Source organism: Myotis davidii, unplaced genomic scaffold (genome assembly GCF_000327345.1).
Source record: "Myotis davidii unplaced genomic scaffold, ASM32734v1 scaffold534, whole genome shotgun sequence".
In the NCBI taxonomy this organism is placed as follows: domain Eukaryota; kingdom Metazoa; phylum Chordata; class Mammalia; order Chiroptera; family Vespertilionidae; genus Myotis; species Myotis davidii.
Genome location: NW_006286678.1, coordinates 5,821,231 through 5,838,569, shown reverse-complemented (window position 1 = coordinate 5,838,569; position 17,339 = coordinate 5,821,231). Strand labels below are relative to the sequence as shown.

General features: G+C 35.3%; 1 protein-coding gene across 6 annotated transcripts in view; it reads left to right on the top strand.

The window, feature by feature from the left end:
- UNC13B (unc-13 homolog B (C. elegans)) overlaps positions 1-17,339 on the top strand; it is a 149,226-nt gene that overhangs the window by 19,439 nt on the left and 112,448 nt on the right. For all 6 annotated transcript variants that reach the window (XM_015560546.1, XM_006758526.2, XM_006758525.2 and 3 more), the window contains exons 2-5: positions 9,384-9,413; positions 12,248-12,347; positions 13,884-14,001; positions 15,194-15,317. In XM_015560546.1, the coding sequence (XP_015416032.1) occupies positions 9,384-9,413; positions 12,248-12,347; positions 13,884-14,001; positions 15,194-15,317 (372 nt within the window). The remainder of the gene's footprint in view (positions 1-9,383; positions 9,414-12,247; positions 12,348-13,883; positions 14,002-15,193; positions 15,318-17,339) is intronic.

Below are 17,339 nucleotides of genomic sequence, written 5' to 3'. Positions count from 1 at the left end.
GATTAACCAGTGAATTTGTAAGCATATATGCATAGCCCATGGACAGACAATAGTGTGGGGAAGGCCTGGGAGGGGAGGGGAGCTGGAACTGGGTGGAGGAGGTCAGTGTGGGTAGGGGAAGGGGATGGGGACATCTGTAATGCTTTCAACAATAAAGATAAATTTAAAAAAAGAAAACAAATACATCTAATCTGGTTACTGTTAAGAGATCACTGTAATGAAATAAACTACAAAAAAATCACAAATGAAAGACACCAATATTTGATATATGAGAATTAGTTGCCAAACATATCCTTGTGTGTCAGTATCTGCAGTTGGGTTGGAATGATCTAGCCACCTCTAGTGTAACTCCTATCTAGAATCATTTAAAACCTTTATTCTCCTATCAGAGTGATAACAGGTATTTTTTGCTATGATCTATAAAGGATGTTTTTATTATGTCCAGAAAACTTGCTTTCTACCTTTCTTGAGATCTAGGCCTATACTCTCTTGCAACTGAAAAAGGGAGATAAGCTATTAAAAACTACCCATGCACAAACGAACATACGTGCACACACTATTGCAACTACAGAAGGGGGAGGTAAGCTATTAAAATCACTTGTGTGCCTGCCCCCCCCCCTTCACTTTAATGATTTAAATTCTGCCTTGCAGCTAGGTTGAGATACCTTATACAGGACCAGAGAATCTTTCACCTAGTAAGTAATGCTCAATAAACATTTGATTTGATTTAATGTTTATATGTATTAGCAATTAATAATCTGTGGGCTTCCCTGTAGGATGTTTAATGGATTTTAATAAAGACCAAGAAATAGTTGTGCTTTATGTGTAATATGAGATTTTGCTATAATGGTTTTAGGTATTAAAAGTGAAAACATTAAGCCCTAGCCGGTTTGGCTCAGTGGATAGAGCATCAGCCTGCGGATTGAAGGGTCCCGGTCGATTCTGGTCAAGGGCACATGCCTGGGGTTACTGGCTCATCCCCATTGGGGGGCTTGCAGGAGGCAGCCAATCAATGATTTTCTCATCATTGATGTTTCTATCTCTCTCTCCCTTTCCCTTCCTCTCTGAAATTAATAAAAATATATTAAAAGAAGTTAAAACATTAAGCTGAGTGAATTAAAGGATGTCCTTTTTTTGTCCATGTATCATCAAGCTTGAATGAGCTCTGATAAATAGTAACCATAGAAATCTGATTGTGTATATGAAAATCTATTCCAACCGAGGTCTATTTATTTAGAAAACACTTTTAAAAACATATTTGAGCATTTGTACATGTTTAATTATAACCTGGACTGTGTTTACTCTAGAATTAGTCATTGGTTTTGTTAGTTGAAGTTTGACGTAAGTACTTGTTTGTCTTTTGGTTTGAAAAGGAGCTTATAGGTAGTGAATTTTGTTGATTCTTACAGAAATTAATTGTTTTCAGGAGCAGGGTAGTATATTTATGTATATTTTATTAGTATTCTCTTTAAATTATAATAAATTGCTATGAAGTCAGGTAGAAGGTTAGCAGTGATATCTAAGATTTTCTCAGAAGAAAATCTGTACATGAATGAATTAATGAAATTAGGTATATTACTGGTGTGCAACTTTGGTTTTATTTATTACTCTATTCACACCACCATATTTTAAAAGAATTTATTCTATTTTTCTTTGCCTTGATTCATATGGACATAAATGGAAGCATTAGCTGTTTCAGTTGCTATGGAATTGATATTAACCCCTTCCCCGGCAGAAACGTGTATACACGTTTTCACAAAATGCTCTTTTTTCAGTCGTCGACGAGTATACTCGTCTAAAAACTTTACCTTCAAAAACCAGCTACATACGTACCATTCTAAATAATTTCATCTAGAAACTTTCTGAGGAAATACTATTCTTAACCACAAAAATGGGAAGAAAAAATAATTACAAACTGTTTTCATAACCAGCATCAAAAATACTATATAGAACCAAAATAAAAAAATTAGTCTGAAAAAGAAACGTTTTTAACAAAAAAATTATTGGGGAAGGGGTTAATACCGTAGGAGAAAGCTGTGGATTGTAATAAGTATGGCTCTTGAATCTGGGTTTGAATTTCAGATTTTCCTGTTTAAGTCTGAAACCTTGGGCAAGTTACTTAACCTCTTTGTGTTTTCGTTAATCTGTAAAGTGGAAATTGTATACTCTTCAGTAGTGTTTTTTCATACTATAGGCATAATTCATTAGTCCTGAAATGAGTTTAGTGGGTAACCAGCATTAGGGGGGAAATGTAGAACTGTCGCTAATAAGGGAAAGTATTATTTTGTGAGACTTTTATTTCATAGTACACATTCATACTGCACATAAATATGTATATAAGTAGATGGGAACTTTGTTGCAATGTAAGATATACAGGGTGTCCCTAAAAATGTATATGTACTCTAGGCTGGGTTAAAGACAGTTTGAAAACATTCTGTGAAGTTGTTAGGATTAAGTGTCTAGTATAGCTCCTGTTTCATAGATAGTAACTGAAAGAAAAATGGCGTTGGAGAAGTCTTATTGGATATTTTGGCCTTGTTGAATTTTGTTGTGTTTATACAGATTTGGTCTTTATTCTAAGAGCTATAAAATAAAAGCTGGTTTGTTACTTTAATTTGTTATTGCGTATGGAAAGTAATTTGACATAGAAAGGTTGTTGTTTTTTAAGTATTATTTTGGGAACTTGTATAAATAGGTGAGAGTGTAAGTTTATGTGGCAACTTGGAGTACAATTGGGCAGTAGTATCTAATAAAGTTGAAGATAATTATCCCCTACAGCCAGCCATGGGCAAACTACGGCCCGTTTGAAATGAATAAAACTAAAAAAAAAAAGACCGTACCCTTTTATGTAATGATGTTTACTTTGAATTTATATTAGTTCACATAAACACTCCATCCATGCTTTTGTCCCGGCCCTCCGGTCCAGTTTAGGAACCCATTGTGGTCCAGTTTAAGAAGCCATTGTGGCCCTCGAGTCTAAAAGTTTGCCCACCCCTGCCTATAGCCTAGTGATTGCAGTTCTTGTGCTTGGTCAAAGGAGAAATGCAGGAGGATGTTCACTGAAGCATTGTTTGTAATTGCAAGAATTTGGAAACAACTTAAAAGTCCCATGGTAGAAATTTGGATAAATAAACCATAATGTTTTCATCAAATGGAATGCTAAACTAAACTAAGTTAATGAATAAACTAAGTTTCATTTATCAATAATGATAAATCTCAAATCAAAATGGGAAGAAAAGCAAGTTGCAGACAGATATAGTATGATACCATATATTTAACATTAGAAACATGCAAAAGCAGTATTGTATATTGTTTATGGATATAAGCATATGTAGTAAAAATAAAAATTTAGACCGGGATGATATATATTGTCAGGATAATGGATACTAAAAAGGAAGTAAGGGAGGGAATGGGATTAAGTAGGGATTGCAGTTGTATTTGTAATATGTTATTAAATTTTGAAAAAATAATGTGTAGCAGATATGGCTCAATGTTTAGATCTGGACAGTCTGATACAGATTAAATACTCAATGGTATCTGTTAAAAACAGCACACTGTTTTGGGTCTAGAGGAGTGATTCTCAACCTTCTGGCCCTTTAAATACAGTTCCTCATGTTGTGACCCAACCATAAAATTATTTTTGTTACTACTTCATAACTGTAATGTTGCTACTGTTTTGAATGGTAATGTAAATATCTGATATGCAGGGTGGTCTTAGGTGACCCCTGTGAAAGGGTCGTTCGACCACCAAAGGGGTCGCGACCCACATGTTGAGAACCACTGGTCTAGAGAAAAATAGACTAAAAATATATGCATAGTAATGTTAAAAAGATTAAGTAACATGGTAGAATTATGGAAATGCCTATCTTTTTTGATCTTTTCTAAATTTTATGCAATAATTTATGCCACTTTCATAATAGAAAAGTAAACTATAGCACATTTTTAGAAGTGGAATTGTTAGGTCAAAAGCAAAGAATTCAAACTTTTAAAAAATGTTAATATGGGAGAGATGGGGGAACGATAGGGGGAAAGGACACATATGTAATACCTTAATAAATAAAGAAAAAAATGTTAATAGGCATTTTTTTGAAATTTCTATGATATTTATAATCTTATTTATCTCTCTGGTTTAAAAATACTTTTTCTAATGCTTTGATAGTTACCCTTAATTTCTTATTTCACAGATATAACTAATCTTATACTCTTTTATTTTTAGTCTTCTTATGTTTTTTGATCTTTGGCAGAACTCTTAGAGCAGCAATTTGTTGGATTCTAACTTTTTAAAAAATCACTTAATGATTTTTGGTATCACTGTATCTTAGTGATAAGAAGCTATGTTTTATTGACATAGAAACTTAGATGTGCAACCTTGGAGAAGTTACTTAATCTGTGCCTCTATTTTCCCATCTATAAAATGGAGATAATATTAGTACATACCTAATCAGGCTATTGCAGAGAATAAATGACAAAATACATGTGCAGTACTTAAAATAATATTTTGCCAATAGTACAGTCAGTACATTTTTATTAATTATTATTTTTTCCTATAGCAAAGTTTAGCTGTTTTATATGACAGCTTCTGTTTAAACAAATATATATATATATTAATGATATTAATCAAACTTTATTTTTTTAATGTATTTTATTGATTTTTTACAGAGAAGAAGTGAGAGGGATAGAGAGTTAGAAACATCGATCAGCTGCCTCCTGCACACCCCCTACTGGGGATGTGCCCGCAACCAAGGTACATGCCCTTGACCAGAATCAAACCTGGGACCTTCAGTCCGCAGGCCCACGCTCTATCCACTGAGCCAAACTGGTTAAGGCTAAACAAATATATACTTAAATACATAAAAAACATAAGTGGGATATTATACATGCTTTTCTTTCTTTAAAATATTTTTATTGATTTCAGAGAGGAAGAGGGAGAGATAGAAACGTCAATGATGATAAGAGAGAATCAGTCGTTGGCTGCCTCCTGCATGCCCTCTACTGGGGATGGAGCCTGCAACCCAGACATGTGCCCTTGACCGGAATCAAAACTTGGGACCCTTCAGTCCTCAGGCTGATGCTGTCATCCATTGAGCCAAACTGGCTAGGGCTCTACATGCTTTTCTTGATTTTTCACTTCATATAACTTGGACATCTTTTTATATCAAAGATAGATCTATATCATTGTTTTAAATGTTTAGATAATATTCCGTTATATGTAACATGATTCTACTAAAAACATTTCCTTATTAATGTGTATAATTTAGGATATTTCTAATTTTTGATATTATAATGTAATTGTGATGAATAACCCTTGTGGTTAGAATTCCTCCTTATGGTACATTCTCAAAAGTTTTGTTAGTGTAAAGAGCACCATGAGTTCCAGAACTTCCTAGAAAACTCACTTGGGACTGTGCCCCAGGATGAAATACTGTTCTAGCCACAGAAGCCATGCATTTACATTGTGTTATGCCTTTGCTTCTGCTCTTTCCTTACTTGTATTTCTTTCTATTCTCATTTTCCACCTGAAGAATGCCTACTTCTTTGTGATCCTGTTTAAATTTACCTCTCCTTCCACAACCTAAACCATACCAAATTTAAAAAAAAATTACATTTGAAAACCATAATCTTTTATTCTTTAGCTTTCTTACAGTATCTGTTCTTGCTTTCATTTATTATTCACTCAGCAGCTATTTGTTAATGCCTTTTATGTTCCAGATACTACAGAGTGCCAGATAAGTAGTAGATAAAACATAGTTTCTGCTCTCATGGAAGTCATAGACTACTGGGAGAAAAGACAACAAACAGTTGACCAAATATAAATATGTAAATATAAATTTGTCATAAGTATTATAAAGAAAGAGAACTGGATTAATCTGAATAAAGACTAATGTTTGAGTTTCTCTGAATTAATGGGCCTTTGTTCAGAGAACATCCTATATAATAAAAGCGTAATATGCTAATTAGACCAGACATCTTTCCGGGTGTCCTTCCAGATGAAGCCGGGGCTGCGAGGGCCGAGGCAGAGGCAGCTGCCGCCACAGCGGAGGGGGCTGAGCCCCTTGCATGAATTTTGTGCGTTGGGCCTCTAGTAAATTTATAAAGCCTGGATAAAACATAAACAAGCTTTAATGCTGCTTCTTAAGATTGAATAAAGGAAGAAAGGGATGATTCCTTTATTAAATATGAAAATTGAAGGTTATATATTTTTTGTTATATGACATCATAGAAGGATGGATAGAATTCTTCTAATAGCCTTTGAGTCCTCAAAGAACCTGAGTTCTTCAACCACCAGTTCCATTTCCTCAAGCTGTCCCAGAAAAATGGCCATTGGTTCTTTTGCTTTATGTGGCTAACTAGATGTCCTGACTGTTTAATATGTCCAGGCATGCTGGGATTGGGAACAAATAATCCATTGATCCTTGAAAAACATAAAAGTAAAAAGCCAATCACGTGTTTCTATTTTAGATAGAGCATTGGCATCTAAACTCAAAACCGCTTTATTTTAATTAGATTATATCAACCAATTATATATAGATGAGGCCTATAGATTTCTAATTCTGTTAGTCTGGTTACCAAAGTTTTGTTGCAAAGAGTTATTTGTGATATTTGTTTGAGGCTTTGTTAATAGGTTCCAAGAAAGGAATTGTCTCAGGGGCCGCTTACCAAAATTATATTCAAGGAATTTTGAAGAATTAACCTGATTAATAAAACAATGAATTCTGTCCTTAAAGAGATTTTGATCATTATGGGAGTTAAGATTTTGATAGGAATAACTGCTATGGAGAGATAGAAAGCAAGAAGAGCACGAGGTGCATATAAACTGCCTTGGGAATTGTGAGCAGGGAGACAGTATTTTTGACAGCATTTGTTTGGAAAAAGATCAGGGAAAGTTGAGTAGGAGAGATAATATTCGTGGTTGGTGTTGAAAAATGAGGAATACTTTGAACATGTGGAAATGAAGTGTATTGAGAATATCCTATTATGGACAGGAGTCAATATTCATGTATTTTTTTTGCATAACCTACCTTTTTGCCATTTTGGTAACTATTAATAATCATCATCATAATAGCTAACATTTATTAACTGCCTATTCTGTGCCAGAATCTGTTCTAAGTGTTTTATATTTATTAACTTTGTCCTCACATTATGATCATCTCTGTGTTTGTTTTCTTTTTTTAAAAATTAATCCTCACCTGAGGGTATGCTTTTTTTTTTTTAAAATATATTTTATTGATTTTTTACAGAGAGGAAGGGAGAGAGATAGAGAGTCAGAAACATCGATGAGAGAGAAACATTGATCAGCTGCCTCCTGCACATCCCCCCCTGGAGATGGGCCCGCAACCCAGGTACATGCCCTTGACCGGAATCGAACCTGGTACCTTTCAGTCCGCAGGCTGACGCTCTATCCACTGAGCCAGACCGGTTTTGGCCTGAGGGTATGCTTTTATTGATTTTAAGTCTAGAGAGAGGAAGGGAGAGAAGGGCGGGGGGAGAGAGAGAGAGATACATACATTGATTGGTTGCCTCCTGCAGAGGTCCCAACCTGGGCTGGGGATCAAGCCTGCCCTTGACCAGAATGGAATCCGGGACCCCCCTTCAGTCCGTGGGCTGAAGCTCGGTTCACTGAGCCAAATCAGCTAGGCCTCCTTTGTTTTTAAAAAAGGTAAGTCATCTTTTTCTTAAGAACCAGATTTCATTTTCCCTCATAAAAATGAAGAGCTAAAACATATGTGTAAAAAAAAATTTTAAAGCCTAAATGTGTGATATAAGGGAGAATGATTTATATAACACTTAACACATGATGAGATTTTAGGGAATCATTAAAAATGATCTACCTTTTTGCCATTTTGATAACAATATTAATAACCATCATCCTTGATGATTATTAAAATGATAGTTATAAAGACTGAATAAACATTGGAAAATATTTGCTGTTACTTTGAGAGGAAAATGATTTTTCATAGTCCATTTTCTTCTTAAATTGAGTGTTTAACTTTTATAGTTACTCATAATGGAGGGGGAAGGAATTAAGGACATCTTGCTAGCCAATCAGAACAGCTGAGTCAACTCCTGTGATCATTTAGCTAACAGATGTCACAGTTAGTGCATCTTTATGTTGAAATATTTGACAAATTAATAATTACAAATATATATTTAAAAACATATACTATGCTAGATTAAAAACAGGGCAGTGGGATTATATATGATTCCCATCATTTAAAATGTTAACTTTTAAAGAAAAAAGGAAATGGTGTTTATTATATGTAAGAGATAATACACTTTAATCCTAGATTCTGAAGCAGGAGGGTTGCAAACAAGGGAACTAGTTCCCAAAGGCTTCAGAAATTGTTTCATGAGTAGGATAGGGAACAAGGCAGGTTAGTCATTCCCTGTCCCTGAGGAACCAGGTCACTGGATGCAGAGCCAGGGTGAATAGGATTATTTCCTGTAATCTCAAGGGTGCCAGTTGTAGATTTGATTCTTCAGCAAGGTCAGAGAAACTCAAGAGCTGAAGTTACAGCTTTTCTTTTTTTGAGGGTAGGCACACTGTATCATCTCTTATTTCTACTTTAAAATATATTATTAATATTACTGTAAAAAGAGAGGAAGAGAAGGAGAGATAGAAACACCAATGATGCCCTAGCTGGTTTGGCTTAGAGGATAGAGCATTGGCCTGTGGACTGAAGGGTCCTGGGTTCGATTCTGGCCAGGGGCACATGCCTGGGTTGCGGGCTCAATACCCAGTAGGGGGCATGCAGGAGGCAGCCTATCAGTGATTCTCTCTCATCTTTGATGTTTCTATCTCTCTCCCCCTCTCTTTCTGACTCTGAAATCAATAACATTATTAAACAACAACAACAAAACCTGAGGGGTGACGGAGCTCTCGGAACTGCAGGATTGGGGCTCTCTTCATACACACAGCTTCTGGACAACGAAAGTTACCCAGAAATTACTTGAAAGATGGGGGAAATGTGTAGCTAGCGATGGACATTACTTTGAATAAAGCACTTTTGATGTTTCTCTTGAAATTATCGTGTTTTCTTTGATTACAAAATCTGTATTATTAACCAGCACACCTGGTATGTGGAATCTAATGAACAAAATAAACTGTTGAACAAAATAGATCCAGAGACATGCATACCCCATGGACTTAGACAATAAGGTGGTGGAGGCCTGGGGTGGAGGGGTAAGGGTAGGCTATAAGGGGTCAATGGGAAAAAAATGGGGACATATGTAATACTTTCAATAATAAAGATTTTAAAAAATTGACTTAAAAAAAAATCTAGTCCTAACTCTAACAATGCTTGGCTTAATAGGTGCTCAGGAAATGTTGGTTAGATAAATTAATTTGTGACATTTTTCATGATGCCTTTTGTTTTCTTTTGCAGTTAAAAGAGCCAAATTCCAGGGTTCACCAGGTAAGATCCATCTTTACTTACTATGTTCCCTCATACATTCTGTGATTTAAAAACAATCTTTTAAAAATTAATTTTATTGTATTCATTTATTAAATTAATTAAACATACTAAATTCATTAAAACATTAATTAAAAAATCAGTATGGGGAGATATTGGTTAAGGGGGTACAGAGTTTTAGTTAAGCAAGATGAAAAATTTCTAGAGATCTAATGTACAGCAATGTGTATATGGTTGACAAGTGTTGTATACTTGTAATTTTCTTTCTTTTTTTAAAAAAATGTTTTGATTGATTTTTAGAGGGAGAGGAAGGGCAGAGAGATAGAGAGATGGAAACATCCATGAGAGAGAAACATCATCAATTGGCTGCCTCCCTGCATGCCCCCTGCTGGGATTAAGCCTGCCTGCAACCTGTGCATGTGCCCTGACTTGGACCGAACCAGGGATATCTTGGTTCATGGGTTGACGCTCAACCACTGAGCCACACTGGTAGGCTATACTTGTAATTTTTTAAGAGGGAAGATCTTAAGTGTTTTCAACACACATACTCCCTCTCTCACTCATTCAAAATGGTAACTATAAGAGGTAGTGATGAATATGTTAATTTTCTTGATTGTGGTGATTATTTCACAGTGTATCTTATATCAAATAATCAGGTTGTATCCCTTAAAATATACAGCTTTAAATTGTCAATTATACCTCAGAAAAGCTGGGGAGAAAAACAATGCTGTTGTAAAACTTTAAAGAAATCAGCATCTATATATCTATCTAGCAAAAAGTTAAAGTCCCCTTACTTCTTGACCAACTCAATTATACTTCTTGAAGTAACTATTTAGAGGTTTTTATATATTGTTCAGACTTTTTTTCTGTGTATATGTGTGTGTACACTACTGGATTAGCTACACATATCTTTGTGCAACCTAGTTTTTTCCCAGCACATCATGAAAGTCTTTTCTTATGTGTGTGTGTATCTGGTTCTTTGTTAAAAAAATGTACAGAATTTTGTTGTAGATTTGTACCCTAGATACTTGACTGAATATTTAGGTTGGTTCTAATTTCTTGCTATTTTAGGAAGTAAATATTCTTGTGCATTTATCATTGCCTGCTTTTACAAATGTAAATGTACACTAGAGTCCAGAAATAGAATTGCTGAGCCAACGGTATGTATTTTAGAGAAATTTGGTAGATGCTGCCACATTAACCTTCTGAAAGTTTTTGCTAGATTATACTAACCTACACAGTGTGTGAGGGTTTATTTTCCCAAATCCTTATTAACATGAAATAATATGAAACTCTTTAATCTTTGTCCATCTGAAGGTAAAAATACTATCTCCTTATTTTTATACACATTTCCTTAATTGTAAGTGTCAAGTTACTCTGATTACCGCTGGGGAAGGAAAGAGTTCTGGAAATAACTAGAAAAAAAATGAACATGGTTGGGAACCCAGGGAAATCTGAAAAACCAAGCAAAACCTTGAGTGCAACGGGAACTAAAGCAGGTTCTGAGCTTTCTACTCTCTCCACTGATTTTGGGTTAAGACTTTTTTTTTAAGTATGAATCTGTGCTAGCTGGCTTTCTATGCTTGCAAACAGCCCATGATGGCTTTCTCCAGTGGAGTGTGTGTGCTACTCATTCAAGCTTTATAACCTACCTGAAGCTACCACTGTTTCTTTGTTTTCCCTACTTACAATATTTTGAGAAGGAATCATATTGGTTGAACCTTTTGGCCATCCCACAGACTGGATGCTCTTGAGTGGCATCTGCCCCTGATCTAATTAGCTATGGTGGGATATGGGGAGTGGAGTACAAAATCATATGATATGAAACATAGCTCAGTAGTCTACTGCACTAGGACACTGGATATGGATGGGAATTATATATAAAATACATAATTTTTAATGATACTTAAGAGGAAGATTTACCTTCTGCTAGAAGTGCATGACAGGGACCATTTTCTCACATCTCTAGCATTAGGTAATCATTTTAAGCCGTCTTTGCCAGTTTGATGAGTCAAAGACAACTTTCTTCCTTTTTCATTTTATAAAATTATGGTGAACTTGTTTATATGAAAAAACTCTCAATTCAGTGCCTCATCATGGCTGATGTGAAAGTAGTAGGGTGAGAATAGAATGCGCTGTGTTAAGCAGTAGGTCAGATCTCTGAGTTTTGAAGTTCAGGCTACCTACCTTTGTTTAATACTCAACTTATATTCTCAGTTAGAGAATTTCCTTTTCCCAACTCTGTAATAATGTTTCTGATAATTGAATAGATCAAGCTTGAAATTCATTTCCTTTATGAGGGTTTATCCTGAATTCTTATCCCTTTCAACAGCTAGAGTTTACCCTTTCCTCTTCTACAATCCTTTATTACTTTTTTTCTTAATAGCACTTTTATTTTCTACATTTAAAGTTATATATCTTTCCTATTAGATGAATTATATTAGTTTTTTCAAGCTGCAGGTGTGCTATAAAATTAAATTAGTTGGTATGTTAACATTTTTATAGATTAAATGAAATAGAATAGTAAATATCAGTGTACTATCTCATATTTTATGAAGCTTTGTTCTAGCTTATATGTGTTTGTGTGTCTCCTGGGTCAAATACATTCCTTAAATTTGCAAAACACTTATTGGTTATGCTTTTGAAGGTAATATGCATTTTTATATATTTTTTGCGACGCTACTATGTTTTGAATGATGCTACTTTGTACAATATGTTTCCATTTCTTCTATATGTGATGCTTTACTTTGGATATTATTTATTTCCCAAGGCTGTGTGAGATTGGGTAACAGTCTGAGCACTAAGTATTACATCTTCATTTTGCATTTTTTTCGAAGATAAATTTAACACATATGTGACCCTGAAAGTGCAGAATGTGAAGAGCACAACTGTAGCAGTGCGTGGTGATCAACCTTCCTGGGAACAAGATTTTATGTTGTAAGTACTTTGCAGCAGCAGCGTACCTACAATATTTGATTACCTTTTCAAGGTAATTACATTGGATTAAACAATTACAGGCCCAAGATTTTGTGTATATGTAAGGTTTATAAAATATGATAAATATTTAAAAACATTTAAATGTATTAGCATATGTTAAATATTCTTTTTGAAAACTACAGAGTTATGTGGAAGGTGAAGTATGTCTGCAGTTTTGTTCTCTTGTGGATTCATAATCTATTCTTAGAGACGAATTATGAATCTGAGTCAACTCCTGATAGCTTGGAAGTTTTTAGAGACAGGAACTGGGTCCTGGATTATGTCTTCCTCAAAGAACCAAGTCATATGTATGTGCTCAGGAAACATTAAGTAAATGAACAAGTGAGCTCATTATTACATTCTATATTCTATTGCATTTATGTAAAGGGGAAATTTTTCTTTACTTCACTTATTTTCAACACATTTGATTTGAATTCTATGGCTATAATACCACATCCCAAAATTTTGAATCTGAGAACATTTATCTTACTAGTACAACAGGGAAGCCAAGCTTTTCTCTAATGTGTTAACTTGAAATTTCTGCATGTGATAAGTAGATGTTGTTTTCCTGAGAATACCTTTTTGCTTTTTCTGCTGGAATTGGCCTTTTCTCATCTTTCTTGCATTTCTTCTCAAATAAGCTTGTGTTTCAACAAGAGCTTTCTGGAGAATGTTTTTAGCATTAACATAAGTGTTTGCTTGTTCCACTGTAAGACTATAGTTAAATTTGAGTTAGCCCTTCCAAGCTGATATTCCTCCAATACATGACATTGCTTTTGCTTATTGGTTATTTGGCTCTTGCCAGAGTCATTTCTTTTTAAAAAAATTCTTGGTTATTATTATAGGAAAATCATCATTATTTATCATCATCCTGTGATAATCATTTTGTTAATAAGTGGCAGTGCCTACTTTAACTGATAATGTCTAATGAGTTAATGTCTAATGAGGGGCTGTGTGGTATGAACTGGCACACTAGTGTCCCTCACTTGTCCCTGACCATGTGTTCCCATCAAATTTAGATGTTCTCAGGGATGTTTTTTCTTCTGCTTACAACCCATTTAATAAATCTTGTGAAGAAGCCTTGTTTTTTCTACAAGTTCCTGTGTACAATCCATAGATATAAGTTGTGGGCAGTGTTAGTATTAACAAGAAAACATATAAGACTATTGCCTAAGGGTGGATGAAGAGTGTACGCAGGCAGCCATTGTAGTAATGCCCACATTGCTTGGCTTTACTTTTTTTTTTTTTTTAAAAAAGGAAACTGTTAATCTAATCATAATTGTAGCTCCAAAGGAGAGGGGACAGACTAAGAAAGGCATTTTTCTACAGATACCTTACATAGGTTTCTAGGAATCTAAACAATGGGTGCAGCATTCTGGGGCATTTTGATTTTTCTTGACAAAAGCCTGGTAATAAAATATTCAAGGTAAACAGGAAATGTAGCTGTTTCCTTCATATTATCTGGCTTTATTTAAAGGATTTTTTTCTTTCTTTTAGTGAGATTAGTCGCCTGGACCTGGGTCTAAGTGTGGAGGTATGGAACAAAGGACTGATTTGGGACACCATGGTGGGTACCGTGTGGATTGCACTGAAGACTATTCGACAGTCAAATGAGGTCAGTCCTTGCATTGCCCACTTACAGGTATGGTTCTAGCCTTAGTTCTCCCCACTCAATCTCCATTCAACTAATATTCATCCAGATTGCTTTACCCCCTTGCTAATTAGAGGGCATGCAACCAGCTTATTCCTCACCTCACCTAGAGGTTTAGGGGATTTTATTTCGGTCTGGTCTTTCCTCTGCCTTGTAACTGAATTCAAAAGTGCTAGAATGCCTCTTAAACTTATCAGGTAGACAGCCCTTCTGAGTAGTGTGTGTGTGTGTGTGTGTGTGTGTGTGTGAGAGAGAGAGAGAGAGAGAGAGAGAGAGGGAGAGAGAGAGAGAGAGGAGAGAAGAGATATCAGGAGGGTGAAGGAGGGAAGGGAGAGACTGTGTGTGATTGATTTAGGGTACCTGTGGTTTTTACCTTTCCCACTAAGATACTTTCCTGAGAGGAGTCCATTAAACTTCCTCAGCCATCTGGATGGGTTCTGTTCTCTACTCTGGATCCTATTTTCTGCTTTTTTTCTTTGGATCACTAATCCCCAGGGGACTGGTTTCAGTCTTCCTTCTACATGTAACCCTAACAGGGTTTAAGGACCTACCAGTTTTGGCAATTGGTATTCACAGTATCTCTGTACATTATTTTCAAGACTGAACTCCCATTCCACTTCCCCAGGTTAGAATTCAGCATAATTTCTCCATACACACTTTGAATGTGGATAGAATCTATAGTATTCCTATATATCTTTTACATGGAATGGGAGTTTTCTCTGGGAGTGGGGGTGATGAAAATGTGACCCTTCTTCCGGAATTTCTTTTAGTTCTGGTTAAATTTGTACTCCCCCAGCAATGGGCAGTTCATTTTCATTGTGGCCCCAGTTCAAGTCTACTTAACTATCAATGTTAGTAGCTCTTTACTGACTAGAATTAGAAACACATGAAGTGACACAGTCATTAAGAATGACACAGATTAAATATTGATCCATGGAGATGCTTGTTTTTTCGGTTTGGTACTCCGGAAATTCTTTCCTCAGTGGGCTTGCAGAGAGCAGGAGAGGTAGATGGTGACAGTGGTGTTTGCCTTATCAGGAAGTGAGTGGCCCTCAGAAGCTCTCCAACAAGGAAATTCAGAGAAAAACACTTGGCTCTTAAACCAAGAGGGGAATCATGAAAAAGTAAAGTTTAATCTTAGATCTCTGTTTTCTAGGAAGGGCCCGGGGAGTGGTCCACATTGGAGGCAGAGACATTAATGAAAGATGATGAGATCTGTGGAACTAAAAACCCAACTCCTCATAAAATTTTGCTTGATACAAGATTTGAGTTGCCTTTTGGTGAGTCTGTTTGATTAGATTTTAATGTCATTTAATACTTTTTACCATATTGTTTCAAATTGTTTGCTATTTGTTTTATTCCCGTGTCTTTTGTCTTATCAGCCATCTTTTTGGAGGACATTCTTGTCTTCGTCTCTATTTCCTATAATGCCTATCCCAGGGATGATGCAAAGTTGATGCTAGAATGGTGCTAATTAAAGAATCTATACTAAAAACATTCTCTTTAAGTATTACTTTTTTATGACTGTTTAGTATGATTTATGAAATACCTGCGTGTTAGAGAACATCAATAATTTATTCTTGTGATAACATTTTAACATTTATTGTCTTTTTTTTAAAATATATTTTTATTGATTTCAGAGAGGAAGGGAGAGAAAGATAGAAACATCAATGATGAGAGAGAATCATTGATCGCTGCCTCCTGCACGTCCCCCACTGTGGATCAACCCTGGCATGTGCCCTTGACTGGAATCGAACCTGGGACCCTTCAGTCTGCAGGCCAACTGTCTATCCACTGAGCCAAACCAGCCAGGGCACATTTATTGTCTTAAAGTGAATGTATAACTTATGATCTGTTCATTTTAACAATGATGTAGCACTAATAAGTAGAATAGTAATTTAAAAGGAAATTTTTAAAAAATCACAAAAAATACATTCCCTGGCAAAAATTCAAATAGTATGGATATGTACATGAATAAAAGTTGTTTCTCTTCCCACCTCCTTTGCATTCTATTTTCAGTGGTTAAAGAAATTAACCACTATTAATTTTTTTGTGTCTTGGTTTAGAAATAAGAAATTTCTTTTGCAGAAATTTATTTTGACAAAATTTGAGTCATATGTATATATTACATATAATGATTCAGTCGTGTGCCGCATAATGACATTTCAGTCAATGACAGGCCACCTATATGATGGTGGTATACCATAAAGCCTAGGTGTATAGTGGGTTATATCATCTAGGTTTGTGTAAGTACCCTCTATGGTGCTTGCACAATGATGTATTTGCCTACTGATGCATTTCTCAGAACATACCTTGTTATTAAACTGCACATAACTGCATAAAGTGTTGTATGAACTACAAAAGCACATTATCTTGGACATTGTTCCATGTTATACTTAAGGTCTATCTTGCTGGTCTGAACAGATGCCTATATGGTAAATGATCTAAGCAACCCTTTATTAATTGACGTGTAGGTTTTTTTTTTTTTTTAATATTACATACTGCTGTAATGAACAGCTTTGTATATCTGTGCCCATTTGTGAGTCTAGGAGAAAGTCCTTAAAGTCGAATTTAAAGAATGGATCAAGGGGGTGGGAGTGGCCGGGGAAAGGTCAATGGGGTGAAAAAGGAGACATATGTAATACTTTAAACAATAAAGAATTTAAATTAAAAAAAAATAAAACAAAATAAAGAATGGGTCAAACAATATATGCACCATTACTTTTCATAGTATTGCCAAGTTACTTGTCAGAAAAATTGTGCCATTTTATAGTCTTATCAGCTGTATCCAGATGTCCCTTTTCTACACATCTTTGCTAACATTTTGTATTTCACAATCTTTAACCTTTTTCTGTGTAATTGGTTGATATGGTATCTTGTTTTAATTTAGTTTAATTTTAATTTTGACTGTTCACACTGAGCCAAACCAGCTAGGGCCTGGGCTTTTATTTTATTTTATTTTTTAAATTAAATATTTATTGTTCAGATTATTGCAGTTGTTGGGCCAGGGAAGGACCGTAAGTCTTACATTTCACCTGGTTGGGCCAATGGCGACTAAAAGATTCTTTGCATTACCTTGAAGACTTTACAACGTCTGGTCACCATGATAACAGAGGGGCCTGTCACCTGATCTAAGAGTTTGTGACAGAGAACAAGGACAAATTTAACTTTAAGTTTCCAGTGGGTAAAAAGTTGCTGCAAAGAAAGCTCAGTCACTGTTAAAAACCTGTCTTGCAATGTGAGCTGGGAGAAGGAAAGCATTTGTGAAATTCAGCCACATGATCTTAATTTTTTTGTTCTCT